Source organism: Carcharodon carcharias, chromosome 22 (assembly GCF_017639515.1).
Source record: "Carcharodon carcharias isolate sCarCar2 chromosome 22, sCarCar2.pri, whole genome shotgun sequence".
In the NCBI taxonomy this organism is placed as follows: domain Eukaryota; kingdom Metazoa; phylum Chordata; class Chondrichthyes; order Lamniformes; family Lamnidae; genus Carcharodon; species Carcharodon carcharias.
The window spans coordinates 22,651,060-22,677,096 of NC_054488.1; the positions used below are offsets into that span (position 1 = coordinate 22,651,060).

The window sequence follows — 26,037 nt, forward strand, 5'->3', positions numbered from 1 at the left end:
CCTCTCCTGCGTAAAAGGGGGGAGTTTACTTCAACCTTTCTCCCCCCTCCCCTCCCTAGGGAGGAACTATATATTTAAATATATATTATCTTGAACTGCTGCAGTCCACGTGAAGTCACTGCCAGTCTAGTAGATAGGACGTTCCAGGATTTTGATCCAGCAAGAATGAAGGAACAGCTGATACTTGTCCAAGTCAGGATGGTTTGTGACGTGGAGGGAAATTCCCATGCACCATTTTACTGCCTTCTATAGTTGAGGAAGATGCAGTGAAAGCATATGGGATAACCAGCCAGCAAAAATATACTAACAGAAGCTTTATTTGATCCATGCATTAGCTGTATATTCGGCAGATATAGGCACACTCTATTTTATTGGGAGCTTCCTATGCTTTGAGACACAACTACAAAAAAAGTAAAAACCCTCTACACTGTGCACAGTGCTCCAAGTGTGGTCTAACCAAGGGACATGGAGACAGGAACTGTGCACAGTGCTCCAGTTTGGTATAACCAAGGAATATGGAGACTGGAACTGTGCACAGTGCTCCAAGTGCAGTCTAAGCAAGGCTCGATGCAAGTTTAACATAAATTCTCCATTTTTACCATTCAATGCCTCTATTGAAAGCATTCCTCCGAACTCATGTAACTGAACTTCACAATGGCTCAAAATGTTTGCAAATTAAGCGGACGCCAATTCTAAAGCATACAATGTAGAAGTAAGGGGGACTGTGGTAAAGATATTTCCCTTTATTAAAGAAATAAAAACTGTAGTCAGTCAGCCACACATGGCTGTTCCTAATCCAGCCCAGCTACATTTCTCATTTTCTGGTCTGTCTTGTTTGAATTTTGAGAGTCTGGGAATTTAGAAAGGAGGCTCTTAGCACTGTTGCCTCAATAGACAAACCTGAAGTCAAAATGCAGCTTTAAATAGTTTACTCTTCATAAATCAAAGCTGCTCAACTGATCTGTTAAATCAAGTATTTCTTTTGGCACTAGGAGTCTTCAACAGCAGCACAAACAGGCTTGTGATGAATCAGCAACTGATTTTCTTTTCAGTGATTTGGAAAATATTGCCAATATTTCTATTTCTAATGCCAAGTAAAAGTGACAGTGAGACCAGGAAATGAGTCTCCAAAAAGAGTTTGAACTTTCCTGTGAACTAGTGGATGTGGTGAAAAATCAGCTGCTGATTCACTTTGAGCCCATTTTGCACTGCTGTTGTACACGAATTTCATCCCCAAAATGTTGCTTTGGAGGGTCCATGGCGCACATCTAAGTGGCCTACAAATACAATAAGCTGAGATACACATGCAGATAATTTTTAGGAAATGTACAGTAATTCAGTGTTATGCAAGAAATAACTTGCATTTATAGAGTTCCTTTCATGACCTCAGCACATCCCAAACCAGTTTCCAGATATTGAAGAACTTCCCTCATATACATTCTCTTTTATTTTATAGAACGATCTAGGTCAGTGACTCAGGACCAGCAGCTTTCAGTTTGAGTCAGTAGCTTTGATGGAAAAAATTGCTTGCGTACATTCTCAATTTCTCCAGGTACACCAAAGTATTAGAAAAATATTTATTTTTGCTCCATCATTACATATATTTTTTGACAAGTGGTCACATGACATCATTTACAGAATTGCTGCTGAACTGACATAGGGGGGCTGGCAAGAACAATTTTGGACAGTAGACCTCAATTCCAGCTGCCAAGGTCTGGAAGTTTTGACAAGCAGTTGCTGAATCAGTAGATGCCATAGGTGGGCTCGTGGCTGTCCCTGTACCGATCCAGGTATCGGAGTGGCTGACCATGTGGGTATTTCTTCTGAGGCGGATGGTAAACTGGAGGGAAGTCATATTCAAACACTGGCTCCTTCATATCTATCAAAAGATACAGAGAGATTATTGTTTCTCTTCTTATGGCTAAATAGCTTCAGTTTGATCTCCTCTGTCCCTTCATCTGGAAATGAACTCCAATTCCTTTCATTTTCTCAGATACCACACATTGGTACTTGCCCAGTTCTGGGTCTCCATTTAACCAACTTATTGTTTTCTGAGACCATTCCTTTCACCCCCTCACAGTCTTTCACTCCCATTCTCTACTTGATTTCCTCCTCTTTACACAATATCTGTACAACTGGCCTCTGTTCCTGTACCCATTTCTTTCTTGCCTCAGTGCTCTCTTGCTCAACTCTCCAATTCTGTTGTGATGTCCACCCACATAATACAGCAACTTTAGCTGCTTCCTCATTAGTCCTCCTCAAAATACAGTATGAAGGGAATGTCATAGTGATCCCTGTGTGATAACAACATGTATCCAACACAGCAGGCATAACTGAACCCCAGCTTTACTGCGTGTTTCACAGCTAGTCATCCTCATTTTTTAGATATCATGCCTGGTGCTAGCGACATACTGTGGGAATTGGGCAACAAACATTTCCACCACCTCCAGCTTGTTTATGTAAATTACACTAATACAGTGAATGTCAAAACTGGCCTGGATTTATTCCGGCAAGTTGATCCGCACCAAACCATTTTCCCTAGCCATTGTCCAAGGGTAGTAGCCTCTATATCAATACCAAACTCCACAGAGTGTTGAAGCATCAATGCTCAGTATCTCGAGTTGAGAAGACACAGGTTGAATCACCCCACGCCAGTTAGTTCTCAATCTGTACTGTATCAGGCAAGAATGTGCCAGGCAGAGGGTGAGCATAGGGAAGGGAGCAATCAAAGGTGTGCTGAGTCTGGATGGATCTTTATCATGCATTTCCTGGCAGATGTTTTAAAGTAGGCTGCATGGACCGTCTATCATCAGATCTCAGATAGGACCCACATATACTGGAAATCTGAAGGTGGGCACCCAACCAGAGAGGGCAAATACTAAGCAAGATAAAAAATCTCTCATCTACACTTAGTGTTCAGCACTGCACCCACAGTTCACGTCTGTACTGGTCAATCATGTGGGCAGTGCTTCCAGGACTTACCGAGAAGATTGTGGAAGATGTGTGTAACCGACTCATCCCATGGACACTGGAAGAAGGCCAGCCCGGCTGGAGTCATCAGATCCTGATGCTTCTTGTAGAAATCAAAAGTTTTAAAAGTTCTCATCTTCAGGCTGTGACTGTAAAAAAGTACATATGGTGAAGCATATAAGATATCCATGTACCAGTGATACCAGCTCAGTCAGGTATTCACACACCAGTTATCCATTGTACATACATATCTACCAGATCCATTAGTTACACACAAACCATATTCATGGACTTAGACTCAGAGGCTGTGGCATAGTGGTATTGTCAATGAACTCATCTTCCAGAGATCCAGGTAATGCTCCAGGTTCAAATCCCAACATGGCAGATGGTGAAGTTTGAATTCAATAAAAATCTGGAATTATAAGTCTGATGATGACCATGAAATCACAGCCAATTGGCATTAATGAACCAGATGGAGTTTTCCTTTTAATGCCCTTTAGGGAAGGAAATCTACCATCCTTACCTGGTCTGGCCTACATGTGACTCCAGATCCACAGCAATGTGGTTGACTCTTAAATACTCTCTGAACAAGGACAATTAGGGATGGGAAATAAGTGCTGGTCTAGCCAGCAAGGCCCACATCTCCATGAACAAATTTTAAAAAAGAGAGGGATGCATATAGGCAGACAGGCAAGTGCCTGCTTATTGACTAACAGGTGCCCGCACACAGAACCGCAAAGAGTGTGCTCATGCACACACGCAGACACATGGACAGGTTCATACACACAAACATCTTCCAAACCTACTCATACCTAAGATACACCTCAGTTCAGTATTATGTATTAGTTTTGAAAGGATAAATTCCAGCTCAGCTACACTTATATTAACATTAGCTCAGTTATTCAAGGTTATCAACTCATCAGACAAGGTTTGAGCAAAAAAACAGAGACTGCAGTAGTAGATATAGCAAATTTACTGCAATAACCATCACTGTCCATCACACCCCGAACGTCAGAGGCAGGACAGTTGATGTTCAATGCACCATACTATCTCCTGGACAATGAGGCACTCTACATTCTATGAGGAGGTGTTTATAGTTTCCTCTTACCAGGGTGATGGTCTGAAGTCTTCCTTGAAATCGATTACTTCATCCTGTTTAAAAAGGATGAAGATGCATCTGTGGTATCCTGTGCCTTTAGCAGGGAAAGGGGGGAAATAGTGACAGATGTCCTCTCCCTCTGATACAGCATTCCCAGGAATGTTACCACTGTACAACAAGAAAATAATGAAATAAACTGGAGTCCAGTATGATTTATCAACCATGCCACCATCTGAAGAATAGAGTGATCCCAGTGTGACATAATAAAATGTTAGTTCCACATAAAAGAATGCTACTTACCTTTAAAGTGGTGGAGAGTTAAGGGAAAGCCTGGGAAGGGGTAATAAAAAATCTGAATGACAGGGTCAGTGGGTATTTGTTTGGGAGTGATGTCACAGTGAAGGGAACTACTGAGTGGAAGACCCGGGGAGCAGAGTCAGGACCCCTTTCGTTTCTAACTAGGTTTATAAGCTGTGACTCAGATGCCTGAATGCCAATTTGCAGAGAAAACCAAACTGGGGGAGGGCGAGAGGAGGAAGCAGAGGTAAATGAGAAGGTGACTGGAATCTACAGAATCAGTTAATTGAACCAGGCACAGTACAGTGGCAGATCAAATTCCAGTAAAAATTAACGAAATATTATAGGTGGGGGAAATCCGAAATAAAAGCAGAAGAAATAGAAGGAGACAGTATGTCAGTTGGCATCTGTGGACAGAACAGGGGCAAACCCTTCATCAGAACTGAAAGCTAAGAAATTGACAGCTATCAGGAGGAAAATGTAGATATGTAAGAAAGAAGCATTAGTGAAACAGCGTAACAGGTGATAGACAAAAGAACTGCACAAATAAAAGATAGTAACGAAACAGAAGGACTTGTGAATACTAAGTGAGAGCCAAAGAAAAACGGGAGCTGGAAAATCTGTTGTTGGGTAGGAAATTAAAAGAGGCTTGAAAACAATACAGACGGTTGCCGGCAATGTTCCCTCTAAGCTGCACAGGTGCAAACCACAATATATCATGCAGTGTACATCATATATACCAAGCCATGTACAACCAATGTTTTCTTTACCACATGCGCAAACGCAGCAATCTTAAAAGAGACCACAAAGGGCAACAAGCAGGCCGTGCACAATGAAGAGTTAGGGGGACCATTGATTGTTGCCAGTACATAGGGTATACCAATTTGGTAAAGAGAGGACAGGTCAGTGGGGAATGCACAGTCCCTTCCCACTCCATCATACATCCTCTGACCACCACCAGCACTGTGTTCTAATGGAGGGTCCTTCCTCATCCAAAACTCTAACCCATCTTCCTTTTCAGCCACCTACTGCCAACCCTTGAACCAAACACTTTCAAAACGGGGGAAGAGGCTGCTTGTGGAATAAAACAATGACTTTTTTTTCTAAAAAAAAAAGGGCCCTTGTTAAGTTAAGCAATGTTGTATTGACATCAATGGATGCAACACAAACATCCCTCCTGCGTTCGGAATTATATTAAGCCCCAAAAAGAAGAAATTAAATTGAGAAAGGAAAAATCAAATGGAACAAAGCTGAAAGTCAGTCTGCAAACGTATCTTGCAGGCAACTCCATAGTGATCAACAGTAGCTGTATGCAATGAGGCCAGGGTACTGTGGGACACATATAGCCTATGTCCACAATTTCATTTAGCACCCCTGAAAACCTGCATTTCCCAGCCATCCCAGTTATAATGACATATTGGGTAACTGGGAATCATTTCAAGTTGTTGGATGAAATGGTGTTAAGACTTGGAGAATAACAATTAGCTGCCAAACCCAATACTCACACCAGCCAGTGGATGTATTCAGACTCATTGTCTCTCAGATGTCCATCTGAAATATAGAAGACAATAAAAAGGTTAAAAGCTTTAGCTGATTAACACATTTCCACTCAAAATTCAGACGGCAAATAGTTGGGAGATTGTAAACCATTATGCCTTTACAGTAGGGATGTCCAAACTGAAGCAGCGGGTGCCATGTCACCCTTGGACCCTGGCATCTCAATTCTCAATTTTCTACTTGCTGTTTGAACTTGTGGGCTCACAGTTTGGAAAGGAGTAATTGAATTTGAATCCACAATCTTGATTCAGTTAACGTATGATGATAATGCTTGCTGTAAATTTAAAATCAGTGCAGCAAACCCAAACAGGGGGAACCTGAAACCACAGTCCTAGTTTGCATTGTTATATAAAAAAAAATGATAAGTTTGTGAATTTTTCATACTTTGTTGAGCACCTGGGAAAAACACCCAACAGTAAATTTCTTATGATTTTGCCCATCCAAACTTGAGTCGAGCCAGGAGAGAGAATTTTGAGCTTTATTGTTCAGGTATTGCTGTATATAACACTAGTGTATAATACTCATAGGTCGAGGTCTGTCACTGCATAACACTGGGGGACAGTACTAGTGGGTACAGGTCAGTCACTGTATAACACAGGTACAGAACTGGTGGGTACAGGTCTGTTTCTTTATAACATGGGTACAGTAGTGATGGGTGCAAGTCTGTCACTGTATAACACGGGTACAGTACAAGTAGGTACAGGTCTGATTCTATAACAATCGTGGGTACCTTTAGAAAATTTCACTGTCTGCAAGGGCCATGGATCCTGAAGCCCCATGACTCTGAAGCAGATCTCAGGCTAGAAGTAAGTTCCAGTTCCGGCTGTGTATTATAAAGTTGTGTTATAACACTGCCCGGCAGTGCCACCACTGAAGCAGCTAAAAGTCAGAGAGATATGCAAAAAGTACTTTACATGAAAATGACTCCTCTGTAACTTTCCCCCTTTATGTTCAAGTGACAGCACAGCAGTTACATAATCACTTTAAACTTTGGTTTCAGGCAGCACAGACCTGGATTGGTAATTAGTAGTGTCCAGAGAGAGCCCTCTTCTGCATCAAATGACACCCTTGGAAGATTTAAAGCCTGGGAATGAAAAAGAAAGAGAGAGTGAGAGGCAGAATCAGAAAACAATCTGCATTAAAGCACAGCTAACATCACCCCATCATGAAAAAACCATGGATACATAGCACTGTTATTAACACAAGAGAGTGAAACAGTACTGGATTATAATGTCCATGGCCAGTAACATATCAAACATATGGAGACTAAGTGGCAGGTTTAAATCATGTTTCAACCACAATCTGTAACCTCATAGCCCAGCATATACCCAACTCTACCATTTCCACCAAGCCAGTGGATCAACCGTTGTTCAACAAAGACTGAAGGAGAGCATGCCGGGATCAGCATCAGGCATACCTAAAAATGAGGTGTCAACCTGGTGAAGCTACAACACAGGACTACTTGTGTGCCAAACAGCATAAGCAGCAAGTGTTAGACAGAGCTAAGCAATTCCACAACCAAAGAATCAGATCTAAGCTCTGCAGTCCTGCCACATCCAGTCATGAATGGTGGTGGACAATTAAACAACTCACTGGAGAAGGAGGCTCCACAAATATCCCCATTCACAATAATGCAGGAGCCCAGCACAACGGTGCAAAAGATAAGGCTGAAACATTTGCAACAACCAGCAGCCAGAAGTGCCAAGTGGATGATCCATCTCGGCCTCCTCCAGAGGTCCCCAGCATCACAGATGCCAGTCCTCAGCCAATTCGATTCACTCCACATGATATCAAGAAACGACTGAAGCCTTTGGATACTGCAAAGGCAATGGGCCCTGACATTATTCTGGCAATAGTACTGAAGACTTGTGCTCTAGAACTTGCCCCACCCCTAGCCAAACTGTTCCAGTACAGCTATAACACTTGCATCTACCCGGCAATGTGGAAAATTGCCCAGGTATCTCCTGTACACAAAAAGGCAGGACAAATCCAGCCAGTTACTGCCCCATCAGTCTACTCTCCATCATCAGTAAAGGAGGGGTCATCAATAGTGCTGTCAAGCAGCACTTGCTTATCAATAACCTGCTCACAGATGCTTAATTTGGGTTCCACCAGGGTCACTCAGCTTCTGACCTCATTACAGCCTTAGCTCAAACATGGACAAAAGAGCTGAGCTCCAGAGGTGAGGTGAGTGTGACTGCCCTTTACATCAAGGCAGAATATGACCAAGTGTGGCATCAAGGAGCCCTAGCAAAACTGGAGTCAATGAGAATCAGGTGGAAACATCTCTGCTGGTTGCAGTCATACCTAGCACAAAGGAAGATGGCTGTGGCTGTTGGAGACAGTTCCAGGACATCACTGCAAGAGTTCCTCAGGGTAGTGACCTCAGCTCAATCATCTTCATCATAGACCTTCCTTCCAACATAAGGTCAGAAATGGGGATGTTCGCTGATGATTGCATAATGTTCAGCACCATTCACGACTCCTCAGATACTGAAGCAGTCCATGTCCAAATGCAGCAAGACCTGGACAATGTCCAGGCTTCATCTAACAAGTGGCAAGTAACATTTGCACCACACAAGTGCCAGGCAATGTCCATATCCAACAAGAGAGAATCTGACCATCGCCCCTTGATATTCTATGGCATTACCATTGCTGAAACCCCCACCTCCATGTTTGAACCAAGGTTGTAATGAGGTCAGAAGCTGAATGACCTTGGCGGAACCCAAACTGAGCATCTGTGAGCAGGTTATTGATAAGCAAGTGCCACTTGATAGCACTGGGATAACACCCAGTGCCACTTGATAACACCCCTTCCATCACTTTACTGATGATGGAGAGTAGACTGATGGGGCAGTAATTGGCTGGGTTGGATTTGTCCTGCTTTTTGTGCACAGGACATATCTAGGCAATTTTCAATATCCTCGGGGTTACCATTAACCAGAAACTGAACTGGACTAGACAGATAAATATTGTGGCTACAAGAGATCAGAGGCTAGGAATCCTGCAGAGAGTAATTCACCTCCTGACTCCCCAAAGCCTGTCCACCATCTACAAGGCACAAGTCAGGAGTGTGATGGAATACTCTCCACTTGCCTGGATGAGTGCAGCTCCAACAACACTCAAGAAGCTTGACACCATTCAGGACAAAGCAGTCCACTTGATTGGCACTCCTTCCTCAAATATTCACTCCCTCCACCACCGACATGGCAGCAGTGTGTACCATCTAAAATTGCACTGCAGAAGATCACCAGGATTTCTTAGGCAGCAACTTCCAAACCCACGACCACTACCATCTGGAAGGACAAGGGCAGTAGATAGATGGGAACAGCACCGCCTGAAAGTTCCCCTCCAAGCCACTCACCATCCTGACTTGGAAATACATCGCCGTTCCTTCACTGTCGCTGGGTCAAAATACTGGAACTCCCTCCCCAACGGCACTGTGGGAGCACCTACACCACACAGACTGCAGGAGTTCAAGAAGGCAGCTCACTACCACCGTCTGGCGCGAAAGTAAAATTGGAAAGAAAGCCAAACCATGACTTACAAGGGAAATTAGAGATAGTATTAGATGCAAGAAGAGGCATACAAATTGGCCAGAAAAAACAACAGACTTGAGGATTGGGAGCAGTTTAGAATTCAGCAAAGGAGGATCAAGGGATTGATTAAGAAGGGGAAAATAGAGTACGAGAGTAAGTTGCAGAGAACATAAAAACTGACTGTAAAAGTTTCTATAGGTATGTGAAGAGAAAAAGATTGGTGAAGACAAATTTAGGTCCCTTATAGTCAGAAACAGGGGAATTTATAATGGGGAACAAGGAAATGGCTGACCAACTAAATATATACTTTGGTCTGTCTTCACAAAGGAGGACACTAATAACATACCAGAAATGTTGGGGAACACAGGGTTTAGTGAGAGGGAGGAACTGCAAGAAATCAGTATTAGTATGGAAATGGTGTTGGAGAAATTGATGGGATTGAAGGCCAATAAATCCCCAGGGCCTGATAATCTACATCCCAGAGTACTTAAGGAAGTAGCCCTAGAAACGGTGGATGCATTGGTGGTCATCTTCCGAGATTCTATAGACTTTGGAACAGTTCCTACAGATTGGAGGGTAGCTAATGTAACCCCACTATTTAAAAAGGGAGGCAGAGAAAAAACAGGGAATTATAGACCAGTCAGCCTGACGTTGGTAGTGGGGAAAATTCTAGAGTCCATTATAAAAGATTTAATAGCTGAGCACGTGGAAAACAGTGGCAGAATCAGACAGAGTCAGCATGGATTTATGAAAAGAAAATCATGCTTGACAAATCTACTGAAATATTTCAAGGATGTAACTAGTAGAGTTGATGACGGGGAGCCAGTGGATGTGGTTTACTTGGACTTTCAGAAGGTTTTCGACAAAGTCCCACATAAGAGATTGGCGTGTAAAATTAAAGTGCATGGGATTGGGGGTAATATATTGAGATGGATAGAAAACTGGTTGGCAGCCAGGAAAGCATAGGGATAAACGGGTCTTTTTCCGAATGGCAGGCAGTGACTAGTGGGGTACCGCAGGGATCGGTGCTGCGACCCCAATTATTCACAATATATATTAATAATTTAGATAAGGGAATTAAATGTAATATCTCCAAATTTGCAGATGACACAAAGCTGGGTGGGAGGGTTAGCTGTGAGGATGCAGAGATGCTTCAGTGTGATTTGGACAAGCTGAGTGAGTGGGCAAATACATGGCAGATGCAGTATAATGTGGATAAATGTGAGGTTATCCATTTTGGTAGCAAAAACAGGACGGCAGATTGTTATCTGAATGGCTATAAATTGAGAGAGGGGAATGTGCAACAAGACCTGGGTGTCCTTGTACACCAGTCGCTGAAGGTAAGCATGCAGGTGCAGCAGGCGGTAAAGAAGGCAAATGGTATGTTGGCCTTCATAGCCAAAGGATTCAAGTACAGGAACAGGGATGTCTTGCTGCAATTGTACAGGGCCTTGGTGAGACCACACCTGGAATATAGTGTGCAGTTTTGGTCTCCTTATCTGAGGAAGGATGCACTTGCTATAGAGGGAGTGCAGCAAAGGTTTACCCAACTGATTCCTGGGATGGCGGCACTGACATATAAGGAGAGATTGAGTCGATTAGGATTATATTCGCTGGAGTTCAGAATGAGGGAGGGATCTCATAGAAACCTATAAAATTCTAACAGGACTAGACAGGGTAGTTGCAGGAAGGATGTTCCCGATGGTGGGGGAGTCCAGAACCAGGGGTCATAGTCTGAGGATGTGGGGTAGACCATTTAGGACTGAGATGAGGAATTTCTTCACTGAGAGAATGGTGAGCCTGTGGAATTCGTTACCACAGAAAGTAGCTAAGACCAAAACATTGTATGTTTTCAAGAAGGAGTTAGATATAGCTCTTGGGGTGAAAGGGATCAAAGGGTATAGGGAGAAAGTGGGAGCAGGCTATTGAGTTGGATGATCAGCCATGATCATAATGAATGGCGGAGCAGGCTTGTAGGGCCAAATGGCCTACTCCTGTTCCTAGTTTCTATGTTTCTCAAGGGTAGTTAGGGATGGGCAATAAATGGTGGCCTAGCCAGCAATGCCAATATCCCGTAAACTAATAAAAAAATTGTAGCCTTTCATACTTCCTTGTGCCAGAACATCTGGACCTAGGTTAGCTGATCTACCATTGCAAGGTACAGGGCAGCTGAGAGGAAAGCAACTTCAGGCCCTGTGCTAAAGATTTCCACCACATACAGGTCATACAGTCAGTCTCTCTATATCTGATATGTTGCTAACCAAACTCTTATTCACTTAATAATTTACTGATTGTTGCTCAATTCCATTTTCTTTAATTCAATTATTTATCCTACTTTGCTGCTTTTAAGTTGTGCATTATAGAACCATAGGAAAGTTACAGAACAGAAAAAGGCCATTCCGCCTATTGTGTCTGTGCCAGCCAAAAAAGAGAAAAAAACCAAGGCGCTCATTTTAATCCCACCTTCCAGCACCTGGTCCGTAGCCTTGCAACTTACAGCACTTCAGGTGCGTAGAGTGAATATGTAGATTATTAAATACACTAAAGATTTGGCCCTTCATACCTCTGTGGGGGTGACTATATTCCCATGATACACTGGCACGACATCATCCTCATGGTCATAATGAATACGCAGCATCACGCGGGGAACAAAGGTTGCTCTGTTGAACAGGTCTCTGTAAACGCCATAGTGCTCACCGATATTCCGCAAGTGGAGAGGACCATTTGTTTTCTCCCATTCGGCTTTTACCTCATCCAGTGGAATCAATACTGTGAGATAAGAGAACTTGGTTTAACACCATACAAACAAGTCTGTCTCCACTTTTGTACATTTTACATTTACAGCCTCTGCAATTAAACTGCTCCCATTTTGGGCTTTAGCTTCCCCTCTCAAAGGAGTCAACTCCGAGCTCAGGTAGGAATGCACAGATACCTACTATAACTCCAGCAACATGCTCAAGGCAACAAAATGTGCAAGGAATTCGGAGAGGAAAGGCGAGATGGATGGGAGAAAAGAGTTGGACATGTCATGGGAGTTTGCATGGAGAGAGGAAGGGGCTGATGCTGGTAATTTTGAAAGGTAGTGAGACAGCACCTGAGGACATTGCAACACTAGCAATGCCAGCTAGCGTTGGGGTTAGGAATGGAAGTTGGATGGTCAGCAGCTAAGTGGGAATGGAGTCAAAGGAGCAAGAGATATGTCTCAGGGAGATGCGGAATGCATGAGGGGAGATAGGAAAGAAATCAGAGAGGCACTGGTTCAGTCTTGGGCAAAGGTGAGACCTGGCCTGGCAGGCAAAGGGAAGCAGCAGAGATAGCTCAACACATGGTCTCAGAGGGAGAGGGGAGATAGCTTTAAGGAGACTATTGGAAAAGAGGTAGGAAGGTTACCTCTGCTTTCTGAATTTTAATTGTTTATTAAATAAAATCTGTAATAAAAAGCTAAACTTAGTAACGATAGCCATGAAAGATAAACTTAAACATAAGCTTACGTTTTGGTTCATTAGGGGAGGTGGCGGTGTAGTGGTATTGTCACTGGACCATTAATCCAGAGACCCAGAGTAATACTCTGAGGATCCGAGTACGAATCCGACCACAGCAGATGGTGAAATTTGAATTCAGTAAAAAATCTGGAATTAAAAGTGACCATGAAACCAGGGAAGGAAATCAGCTGTCCTTACCTAAGATAAAGGCAAAAACAAAAACAAAAAATGCTGGAAAAACTCAGCAGATCCGACATCATCTGTGGAGAGAAAGACAGAGTCAATGTTTTGAGTCCATATGACTCTGCCTTTCTCTCCACAGATGCTGTCAGACCTGCTGAGTTTTTTCAGCATTTTTTGTTTTTGTTGCTGCCCTTACCTGGTTTGGCCTACATGTGACTCCAGACCAGCAATGTGGTTGACTCTTACATGCTCTCTGACATGGCCTAGCAAGCTACTCAGTTCTTAAGGGCAATTAGAGATGGGCAATAAATGCTGGCCTAGCCAGTGATGCTCCCCTCCCATGTTTGAGGAGCAACAGAATCAAACAATTCTATGAACTCTATATTATATGTAGCCTGACCCATGGTGGTAGTTAGTGGCCTTAACCACATGCACATGACACCAGCAATGGTTACAACTCTGGATGAAGAACCACTGAGTTGAAGCAAACAACAGTCCAAGGGCAAAAGAGTAACAGATGTGTCTAGGGAGCATATCCCACCCAGGTTAGCTTGTTAGTCCAACCTCAGTCACCTGCATGTCAAGCCTGACGTACATGTTCTATGTCGTGCTGCTCTTTCAAGATCACTGTTTTTGCGGTTTTCCATAGCAGTGTGCCTGCGCTCTTTCAGTTGCTTCTTCCGAGACTCTCTAAAATAAGGGAGGCCAATGTCAATTTTCTCCGAAGCTGAAAAGAATTCAATGGAATATACTGAGAAATGTTGCCACACTACACAAACCAAAACATTTAGCTATTTTGTTGTCCAATAGTTATAGAGAACTTGAAAGTAATAACTGCAAAAATATTTCAAAGGAAAAAATGTAGTTTAATTTTCCAAGTAAAATATCAAAGTTAGAAAACACAATCGCACAGGGTAACTTACCCAGAATCTCACTTAACTCAAAAGTATCACAATGTCAATTAATTCTGATGGGCCAAGCCTAATCCATTTGTGGCTACGGTAGCCATAGTGATTACATTATTGGACTAGTAATCCAGAAACCTAGAATAAAGATCCAAAGACTTGAATTCAAATCCCACCATGGCAGCTGGGGAATTTTAATTTAATTAAATAAAATCTGTAATAAAAAGCTAAACTTAGTAATGATAGCCATGAAACTACCGAGTTGTCCTATAACCCAAGGGTTCACTAAAATCCTTTGGGCAAGGAAATCTGCTGCTCTTGCCTGTTCTGGCCTCATCTGACTCCAGACCCACAACAATGTGGTTGATTCTTCGCTGCCCTTCGAAATTGCCTCACATGCCATTGAGCTGCAGCAAACCACTAGGAAACACTATAATAAAGAATAATAAAAATACTGGATGGACAAACCCAGCATTACGCTAAGCATTGGATAGAACAACGGCACATTAAAAATCCTTCTCACTAACACTTAGGGACTTGTGTCAAAACTGGGAAGCTGGCCAATAACTAGTCATATGACAGCCTGACAGTCATATTCACTGAATCATACCTTTAGATAATGTCCTGCACTCCTCCATCAACATTTCTGGGTATGTCCTCTCCCACCAGCAGCCCAGATCCACCAGAGGTGGCAGCATACAGTCACGAGGGAGCGGTCCTGGCAGTTCTCAACATTGATTCCTGGCTTCATGGATTATCATGGGATCAGGTCAAACATGAGCAAGGAAGCCTCCTGTAGATTGCCACTCTCTCTTAACTAATGAATCACTACTCCTCCACGTTGAGTTGGAAGAAGTACTGAGGATAGGAAGGGCACAGAATGTATTCTGGGTGGGTGAGTGGCTTCAATGTCCATCACCAAGACTGGCTCAGTAGCACCACTATTTACTGAACTGGCTGAGTCCTGAAGGACATAACTGGAAGACTGATCTTGGAGCAGGTGGTGAGAGAACCAACAAGAAAAGCCTACTTGACCTAGTCCTCACCAATCTATCTATCACAGATACATCAGTTTTGGAAGGAGCGACTATCACACAGACCTTGAGGTAATGAAGTCCTGTCTTCACATTAAGGATACGTTCCATTGGGTGACGTGACTACCATAAGATATAGGATAGATTCAGAACAGATCCAGCAGCTCAAAACTGGGCATCCATGAGTTGCCGTGGGCAATCAGCAGCAGCAGCAGAATTGTATAAAAGCACAATCTATAATCCGATGGCCCAGCATATCACTCACTCTGCCATTACCATCAAGCCAGGGAACCAACTCTGGTTCAACATGGAATGCAAAAGAGCAAGCCAAGAGCAGCACCAGACATAACTAAAAATGAGGTGCCAACCTAGTGAAGCTGCAACATAAGACTATATGGATGCTAAACAGCAGAAGCAGCATGGTATTGACAAAGCTAAGTGAACCCACAACCAATGGATCAGATTAAAAACTCCACTATCCTGCCACATCCAGTCATGAATTCGTGGACAGTTAAACAGCTAACTGGGGAGGAGGAGGTTCAAAAACATCCTCAACATCAAAGATGGTGAAGTTCACAACATCAGTGTAAAATACAAGATTGAAGCATTTGCAACCACTTTCAACCATATCAGCCTCCTCCTGAGGTCCCTACCATCACAGATGCTAGTCTTCAGCCAATTCGATTCACTCTACATGATATCAAGAAACAATGGAAGGCAATGGACACTGCAAAGGCTATGGGCCTAGACAACATCCCAGCTGTAGTATTGAAGACTTCTGCTTAGAAACCAGACATGTCTCTAGACAGTCCACTACAGCTATCAGACTAGCATCTACCCGACCATGTAGAAAATTGCCCAGGTATTTCCTGTCCACAAAAAGCAGAACAAATCCAATCCAGCCAATTACTGCCCCATCAGTCTACCTTCAATCATTAAAGTTGTCCAGGCAAGCGCAGACTTTCCGTCACACACCTGACTTGTGCCTCGTAGGTGGTGGACAGACTTTGGGGATTCAGAAGGCGAGTTACTCGATGCAGAATTCCCCGCCTCTCACCTGCTCTTGCAATCACAGTATTTTCCTTTTCATAGACCAGAAGCACATTCTGCTTTTCTACATTGGTCAGCTCCACTCCTGAGTGAGATTGTTAATTAAGCAGCCAATTATAGACTATTTTGGTTAACTGAGTGGAAAAAGGCTAAACTCACCTTGGATTAAACAGACACACCCATCACAGAGACTTGCATCCCACTGGCTTCAGCTAGATATAAGTCGATGTCCCAGGAGGTGAAAGGTGAAGGTTCAAAAACACACCATTGCCAAGTTCAATTCAAAATACTTTTAAAACTTTTTGGCATGATACATTAACCGTATTCAGAATGTAACTTACCGGGCTCTTGTGTGTACTGCCTATATGTCCTCCACCATGTTGGCTGCTTGCTCTTTTCCTCTGCCAGATGCAGGTACCGTGCATAGCTGCGGTACTTCTCTACGGACTCCAGGTTTGTCACATTGATCTCTTCATTGGGCACTGGTCCCAGTGGAGCTGTGCGTTTACAAAGCACAGCTGAAATAGAAAAGCATGGAATAAGAAACACTGCAACAACTTGCATGCTTAAGACTAGCAAAACATCACAGTTGTAGGTCAGACCTGAGCAGGAGTAGGAAGGGCGGTCAGGGAAGGTCAAAGAGTTAAGGTTATCTGAAGGCTACTTAAGGCAGGGTGTGGTATAGTTACAGGGAGACGCCCCTGCCTCAGCTCATCTGCAGTTGAAACCCTAATCTATGCCTTTGTTATCTGTAAACTCAACTATTCAATAATGTGCTGCTGGCCCACCTCACACCTTCCTCCTACTGCCGTGCCCAATCCCCACTGAACCTGTTCATCCAAAACTCCTCTGCCCATACCTTAACTCATCCTGGTGCTTGCTGATTTACATTTGGCCACGGGTCAGACAACACTTTGGTGTTAAAATTCTCATCCTTGTGTTATCATTGGTCTATTGCATTTCCTTACTTTTCATCACTCCACCACTGGCAGCTGTGCCTTCGGCTGCCTGGACCCTAGACTCTGGAATTGCCTCCACCTCTCCACCTTGAAGTCGCTCTTCAAAACCTACAACTCTGACCAAGCCAATATCTCCCTGTGTTAAATGTTGCTTGATAACTCTCCTGTGAAGCAGTGGAACATTTGTACTACTTTAAAGATGCTATATAAATGCAAACTGTTGTTTTGATTATTGTTTTAAGATCGGCTACCATTGCAACAGCTGGGAAATGCTGGCAAAATAAAGGGCAAGACTAGGACATAGGGCTGGTGCAGGCTGCAAAGATGAAGGATGGGTAAGACAGATTTGAAGACCACATCAAAGATTCTGAAGCTAATGCATGGGGATGGAGATTTGGGGGGGTGGGGGGGTGGTTGGGGATGGGGATGCAATAAAAATTGGCAAGGATCAGGGTGATAGGGGAAGCTTCATGCAGGAGAGGATATGGACATGGTGTTCTGGAGTGTCTATGGTAGAGCTCTGGAGGCCAGTGAGGTAGGTATGTGGATGAGGATCTCAGGAGCAGTAGAAATAAGTTAGGAATAAAGACAAGCTTTGCAGGTAGAAACAGGGTGATAGACCTGATATGGAGCCTCGAGCTCAGCTCAGGATCAAGCAAACTGCCAAGGATGTCCTCTGTCAGCTTACTTTGACCCAAGGATGAGATCAGAGTTGGGAGGTGAACATTTTGATAGGTATTATACAAGATCACCAAAGATGGAATCTTAGGTTACACCAGAGCTGACACATAAGCACAGAAGATGGAGCCTTTGTAGGAGATGTGCTGGTGAGCTTGGGACAGCTAGAATTAGACCCATGGGAGGTCTATTCCACAGGAAGTCACAGAGTAGGATGGCGTCATCACCCTTGTTGATGGCTGCAGGAAGATCGAGGACCAGAAGGAAAAACAGTAAAACTTGGAAATGACTGGTATTGGTCCAAACTGGTCTTAATACCTTAAAATGGAACACCAGTTCAGACCAGTACCAGCCATTTCCAAATTTTAGTTATTTGTCCTTCTGGGGGCTGCAGTGTACTATGGCCATGATCACACTTTGATTGAGGAGCCAAAACCTGGAGTAAAATTGGGGAGAAAAATCAGTGGTGATAACAAAATATTGCTACCATCTGCAGACTAGTTTTCCCCAGTCTCTAAATAACAATAACTTATTTATTGCCTTGGCAACCTGCCACCTGATGCTGTCTCGATCCTTTTACTTGGGTTGGTTAGTTCTGCACTAAGATGACGAGGACCCATGTGGATAAAAGCAAAAAAACTGTGGATGCTGGAAATCCAAAACAAAAACACCTGGAAAAACTCAGCAGGCCTGACAGCATCTGTAGAGAGGAACACAGTTAATGTTTCGAGTCCGTATGACTCTTCAACAGAACTAAGTAAAAATAGGAATGAGGTGAAATATAAGCTGATTTAAGGGGGTGGGGGGACAGGTAGAGCTGGATAGAGGGCCAGTGATAGGTGGAGATAACCAAAAGATGTCATAGACAAAAGGACAAAGAGGTGTTGAAGCTGGTGATATTATCGAAGGAATGTGATAATAAAGGTATAGATAGCCCGAGTGGGGGTAGGGTGGGGGGAAGGGATCGAAATAGCCTAAAAGGCAGAGATAAAACAATGGATGGAAATACATTTAAAAATAATAGAAATAGGTGGGAAAAGAAAAATCTATATAAATTATTGGAAAAAAGGGGGATCGGAAAGGGGGTGGGGATGGAGGAGAGAGTTCATGATCTAAAATTGTTGAACTCAATATTCAGTCCAGAAGGCTGCAAAGTGCCTAGTCGGAAGATGAGGTGCTGTTCCTCCAGTTTGCACTGAGCTTCACTGGAACAATGCAGCAGGCCAAGGATGGGCATGTGGGCATGAGAGCAGGGTGGAGTGTTGAAATGGCAAGCGACAGGGAGGTCTGGGTAATGCTTACGGACAGACCGAAGGTGTTCCGCAAAGCGGTCACCCAATCTGCATTTGGTCTCCAATGTAGAGGAAACCACACTGGGAGCAACGAATGCAGTAGACTAAATTGAGAGAAGTGCAAGTGAAATGCTGCTTCACTTGAAAGGAGTGTTTGGGCCCTTGGATGGTGAGGACAGGGGAAGCCTCCGCATTCAAAGGATCATCCTCCGCCATTTCCGCCAACTCCAGCATGATGCCACCACCAAACATATCTTCCCTTCACCCCCCCCAGCAGCATTCCACAGGGATCGTTCCCTCCGGGACAACCTGGTCCAGTCCTCCATCACCCCCTACACCTCAAACTCCTCCCACAGCACCTTCCCATGCAACCACAAAAGGTGCAACACCTGCCCACATATTTCCCCTCTCCTCACCGTCCAAGGGCCCAAACACTCCTTTCAAGTGAAGCAGCATTTCACTTGCACTTCCTTCAATTTAGTCTACTGCATTCGCTGCTCCCAATGCAGTTTCCTCTACATTGGAGAGACCAAATGCAGACTGGGTGACCGCTTTGCGGAACACCTTCGGTCTGTCCGCAAGCATGACCCAGACCTCCCTGTTGCTTGCCATTTCAACACTCCACCCTGCTCTCATGCCGCAAACTGGAGGAACAGCACCTCATCTTCCAACTAGGCACTTTACAGCCTTCCAGACTGAATATTGAGTTCGACAATTTTGGATCATGAACCCTCACCTCCATCCCCAACCCCTTTCCGATCCGCTTTTTTTGCAATAATTTATATAGATTTTTCTTTTCCCACCTATTCCTATTATTTTTAAATGTATTTCCATCCGTTATTTTAGGCTATTTCGATCCCTTCCTCCCCACCCCACCCCCACTGGGGCTATCTGTACCTTTATTATCACATTCCTTCGATAATGTCACCAGCTTCAACACCTCTTTGTCCTTTTGTCTATGACATCTTTTGGTTATCCAGCTCTATCTGTCCCACCACCCCCTTAAACCAGCTTATATTTCATCTCTTTTCTATTTTTCCTTAGTTCTGATGAAAAGTCATTCGGACTCGAAACATTAACTGTGTTCCTCTCCGCAGATGCTGTCAGACCTGCTGAGTTTTTCCAGGTGTTTTTGTTTTTGTCGAGGACCCACGCGGTCCTGAGTAGCCGAGATGGTAGTAGATGTAAATTTAGCCTCAGTGCTCCTGGGCTGGGGATATGTCCTTAGAAGGGTTCCCATGGTGATGCTGGCTGATGTGCACTGAGTTCACAGATCGGCTTTTTATACCCAAGTTATTGAGGATATTGCAGCCCCGCCGCTCACTCACCCGTGCCCGTCACCGTCCTGACCGGCTCCGTGACCTTCAGGCTCCGAACCAAACCAAACAGTAACCCCGCTCGCTGCCTCAACAATACCGCCATCTTCCTATGTCCCAGTCCGCCAGTATCCCGTCAGCCACTCGCCATCGGGCTTCCCATAGCTGCTCAATAGCAATCCGCCAGTATCCCGTCAGCCACTCGCCATCGGGCTTCCCATAGCTGCTCAATAGCAATCCGCCAGTATCCCGTCAGCCACTCGCCATCGGGCTTCCCATAGCTGCTCAATAGCAATCCGCCAGTATCCCGTCAGCCACTCGCCATCGGGCTTCCCATAGCTGCTCAATAGCAATCCGCCAGTATCCCGTCAGCCACTCGCCATCGGGCTTCCCATAGCTGCTCAATAGCAATCTGTCGGATCCTGTGTTGTTAGTGGAGTGCATTAAGGAGAGAATGCAGCGAACAGCGTATGGGGTTCAGATCGGTTTGGGCTCACTGTTTCCAAGTGAGACTGTGGCACAGTGAGCGAGCCAAGTACCCAGGGTACAGGTGGGAGACCGAAACCGATCTAAACACCTGGAAATGTAACAAAAGCAGAAAATGCTGGAAAAACTCAGCAGGTCTGGCAGTATCTATAGCGAGAGAAACAGAGTTAACATTTCTAGTCTGTATGACCCTTCTTCAGAGCAGAAGAGAAGTGGAAATGTGGTGAAATCTATACTGTTTAAGTGGGGTGGAGCAGGTGAAACTGGATAGAAGGCCAGCAATAGGTGGGGACAAAGGAGAAAACAAAAACAGAATTACCTGGACAAACTCAGCAGGTCTGGCAGCATCGGCGGAGAAGAGTTGACGTTTCGAGTCGTCATGACCCTTCGACAGAACTTGAGTCGAAGGGTCATGAGGACTCGAAACGTCAACACTTCTTCTCCGCCGATGCTGCCAGACCTGCTGAGTTTTTCCAGGTAATTCTGTTTGTGTTTTGGATTTCCAGCATCCACAGTTTTTTTTGTTTTTATCTCTGGGGACAAAGGAGAGATTGACAAAGATGTCGTGGACAAAGGGAGTGTTAATGGTAGTGGTAACGGCTAAAAAAAAAAGGTGCTGATAGTGGTGTAAAGGTAAGAAAGTAGAATGTGATAGCAGAACAAGGGTAGCATTGTGTGAAAGAACAAAGTGGAACAACTAACAGATGGCCCTTTTGGGGGTGGGGGAGGGGATATGTTAGGGAAAAAAATAGAAAATATGACAAGGGGGATAAAAAAGGGGATAAAACTATGTATAAAGTAAAAGAGCAAAAATATGTGGATAAAAATGAATGTAGAAAAAAGGGGTGAGGATAGAGGCCAGAGTTCACGGTCTGAAGTTGTTGAACTCAATGTTAAATCCGGAAGACGAGGTGCTGTTTCTCCAGTTTGCATTGGGTTTCACTGGAACATTGCAGGCCAAGGGTGGACATGTGGGCATGAGAGCAGGATAGTATATTGAAATGGCAACCTGGAAACTGTGCTTGTTACTCAGATGCAAGCCAAATGATTCTGTTGGTTATATATAAATCCAAGAAGGTAGTGTGGTCAGAAATGGGCTGCATCATAAACAGAATGTAAAAGCTAAGAATTGTTGAAAGTGGGAGGTCGGTGTAATGTGTTTTTTTTTGCTTCCAATATTCGTAGTGGTGATTTGATAGAGGTGTTCAAAACCATGAGGGATGTGGACAGAATAGATAGGGAGAAAGTGTTCCCATTGCTGGAAGGATCGACAACCAGAGGGTAAAGATTTAAAATGATTGCCAGAAGAAAAAATGACATGAGGAAAATCTTTTTTCATGCAGTGAGTGGTTAGGATCTGGAATACACTGTCTGAGGATGTGTTGGAGACAGATTCAAATGAGACATTCAAAAGAGAATCGGAATATTATCTTAAAAGGAAAAATTTTCAGGGCTACAGAGAAAAGGCAGAGGAATGGCATTAGGTGAATTGCTCCTTCAGCGGTCCAGCACAGACAAGGGCTAAGCGGCCTCTTGTGCTCTAACCATTCTATGATTCTGTAAACATTAATTAAATATCTACCAAGGTCAGATAGGGATGGTAGGTAACGTGCCACAATTGCAGTATATGGGAATCTGGGGAGCATTGTGATTCTGGACAATCACATCTGCATTAAGTGTCCACAGCTTGAGAAACTACAGCTCAGGTAGAATTTTGTATTTTGTTCCAGGGTGATGTACATCAGTTTAAAATAGAAGTATTACATTTAAATAAAGCCAATTACATAGGTATAAGGGGTGATTGGCTAAAGTAGATTGCAAAATTAAATTAAAGGGTGTGAAGGTACATCATAAGAAGAAAATTTAAAGAAATATTTTATAATCCTTGAGTATTTGTATTCCATTGAGAAAAAAAACAGTAGAATAGACAAAAAGAACAGTGGTGAACCAAGGCATAATAAGTGAGAACCTTATATTAAATAATAGTAAAGAAAAAGTATTGAAGAAATTAATGGGGTTAAAAGCTAACAGGTCTTCTGGACCTGATAGCTTTCATGTATGGTTTTATAAGAAGTGGCTACAGATATAGTGGATGCATTTGTTGTGATCTTCTAGAATCCCTACATTCTGGAATGGTCCCAGTGGATTTAGGAACAGACCATTTAGCTCCTTGAGCCTGTTACACCATTCAAGGATATGGATGATCTGTGATCTAACTCCATACACCCCATGTCCTTCATTATCTTTGTTTAACAATAATCTATCAACCTCAGTTTTAAATTTAACAATTAATATAGCTTCTACTGCTGTCTACGTAAGAGAATCTATACTTCTATCCTCCTTGGAGTGAAGGAGTGTTTCCTAATTTCATTCCTGAAAGGTATGACTCTGAATTTTAGACTTCCCATCCAGCAGAATTAGTTTCTCTTCATCTATTCTGCGTATTCCCTGTGTTATCTTGAAAACATCAATCAACTGACCTGTTAAATTTCTAAATTCCTAGGAATACAACCATTAAGTGTGGAATCATTTTTTGTTGCTTAACCTTTGGAGCTGAGCTATCATTCTGGTAAATGTACACTGCACTTCTCCAAGGCCAATGTATCCTTCCTATGGTGTGGCTTGAGTACTGCATAGTTTTGATCTCTTTACTGGAGGATATACTTGCTCTAGAGGGGATGCTGGGAAGATTCACTCTATTGATTCCTGGGATGAGAGATTGAGTAGAATGGGCTTATACTCTGGCTTTTAGAAGAATGAGATGCGACCTCATTGAAAGGTATAAGATTTTGAGAGGGCTTGACAGGATAGATGCTGTTTAACATGAAAGCAAAATACTGCAGATGCTGGAAATCTGACATAAAAACAGAAAATACTGGAAAAACTCCGCAGATCTGACAGCATCTGTGGAAAGAGAAACAGAGTTAACGTTTCAAGTCTGTGTGACCCTTCAGAGCTAAAGAGAGGTAGAAATGTGATGAATTTTATGTTGCTTAAGGGGGTGGAGCAGGTGAAGCTGGATAGAAGGCCAGCGATAGATGGGGGCTGAGGAGAGATTGACAAAGATGTCATGGACAAAAAGACAAAGGGAGTGTTAATGGTGGTGGCAAGGGCTAAAGGAGGAGCTGATAGTGGCATAAAGGTAAGAAAGCAAAATGTGTTAATAGCATAACAAGATGCTGTTTACCCTGGCTGGGAATCTAGAATTAGGGAACTTAGTCTCCAGTTAAAGGTTCAGTCATTTAGGACTGAGATGAGAAAATTTTCACTCAGGGTTGTGAACCATTAGAATTCTCTAAAACAAAAACAAAAACAGAATTACCTGGAAAAACTCAGCAGGTCTGGCAGCATCGGCGGAGAAGAAAAGAGTTGACGTTTCGAGTCCTCATGACCCTTCAACAGAATTTGAGTTCGAGTCCAAGAAAGAGTTGAAATATAAGCTGGTTTAAGGTGTGTGTGTGGGGGGCAGAGAGAGAGAGAGAGAGAGAAATGGAGTGGGGGTGTGGTTGTAGGGACAAACAAGCAGTGATCGAAGCAGATCATCAAAAGATGTCAACAGCAATAGTACAAAAGAACACATAGGTGTTAAAGTTAAAGTTGGTGATATTATCTAAACGAATGTGCGAATTAAGAATGGATGGTAGGGCACTCAAGGTATAGCTCTAGTGGAGGTGGGGAGAGCATAAAAGATTTAAAAATTTTTTTTTTTTAAATAATGGAAATACGTGGGAAAAGGAAAATCTTTATAATTTATTGGAAAAAAAAAGTTAAGGGGGAAACAGAAAGGGGGTGGGGATGGGGGAGGGAGCTCACGACCTAAAGTTGTTGAATTCAATATTCAGTCCGGAAGGCTGTAAAGTGCCTAGTCGGAAGATGAGGTGTTGTTCCTCCAGTTTGCGTTGGGCTTCACTGGAACAGTGCAGCAAGCCAAGGACAGACATGTGGGCAAGAGAGCAGGGTGGAGTGTTAAAATGGCAAGCAACAGGGAGGTTTGGGTCATTCTTGCAGACAGACCGCAGGTGTTCTGCAAAGCGGTCGCCCAGTTTACGTTTGGTCTCTCCAGTGTAGAGGAGACCACATTGGGAGCAACGAATGCAGTAGACTAAGTTGGGGGAAATGCAAGTGAAATGCTGCTTCACTTGAAAGGAGTGTTTGGGTCCTTGGACGGTGAGGAGAGAGGAAGTGAAGGGGCAGGTGTTGCATCTTTTGCGTGGGCATCGGGTGGTGCCATAGGAGGGGGTTGAGGAGTAGGGGGTGATGGAGGAGTGGACCAGGGTGTCCGGGAGGGAGCAATCCCTACGGAATGCCGATAGGGGGGGGTGAAGGGAAGATGTGTTTGGTGGTGGCATCATGCTGGAGTTGGCGGAGGATGATCCTTTTAATGCGGAGGCTGGTGGGGTGATAAGTGAGGACAAGGGGGACCCTATCATGTTTCTGGGAGGGAGGAGAAGGCGTGAGGGTGGATGCGCGGGAGATGGGCCGGACACGGTAAACTGGGCGACCGCTTTGCGGAACACCTGCAGTCTGTCTGCAAGAATGACCCAAACCTCCCTGTCGCTTGCCATTTTAACACTCCACCCTGCTCTCTTGCCCACATGTCTGTCCTTGGCTTGCTGCATTGTTCCAGTGAAGCCCAACGCAAACTGGAGGAACAACACCTCATCTTCCGACTAGGCACTTTACAGCCTTCCAGACTGAATATTGAATTCAACAACTTTAGGTCGTGAGCTCCCTCCCCCATCCCCACCCCCTTTCTGTTTCCCCCTTCCCTTTTTTTCCAATAAATTATAAAGATTTTCCTTTTCCCACCTATTTCCATTATTTTTTTTAAAAAAAAATTTTTTAAAAATCTTTTAGCTCTCCCCACCCCTACTAGAGCTATACCTTGAGTGCCCTACCATCCATTCTTAATTAGCACATTCGTTTAGATAATATCACCAACTTTAACACCTATGTGTTCTTTTGTTCTGTTGTTGTTGACATCTTTTGATGATCTGCTTCTATCACTGCTTGTTTGTCCCTACAACCACACCCCCACTCCATTTCTCTCTCTCTCTCTCCACCCCCCACACACACACCTTAAACCAGTTTATATTTCAACTCTTTCTTGGACTCGAACTCAAGTTCTGTCGAAGGGTCATGAGGACTCGAAACGTCAACTCTTTTCTTCTCCGCGATGCTGCCAGACCT

The 26,037-nt window shown here is 43.7% G+C and overlaps 1 protein-coding gene across 1 annotated transcript; it reads right to left on the reverse strand.

The window, feature by feature from the left end:
* Positions 1-720: 720 nt before the first annotated feature.
* On the reverse strand, positions 721-20,899 carry mrpl38 (mitochondrial ribosomal protein L38). Its single transcript, XM_041217454.1, has 9 exons — positions 20,374-20,899; positions 16,458-16,634; positions 13,723-13,854; positions 12,026-12,231; positions 6,935-7,007; positions 5,872-5,917; positions 4,079-4,237; positions 2,983-3,119; positions 721-1,879 (listed from the first exon to the last, which is right to left on the reverse strand). The coding sequence occupies exons 1-9, from the start codon at positions 20,465-20,467 to the stop codon at positions 1,743-1,745; spliced, it is 1,161 nt and encodes a 386-aa protein (XP_041073388.1). The 5' UTR covers positions 20,468-20,899; the 3' UTR covers positions 721-1,742.
* Between the last annotated feature and the right edge of the window lie 5,138 nt (positions 20,900-26,037).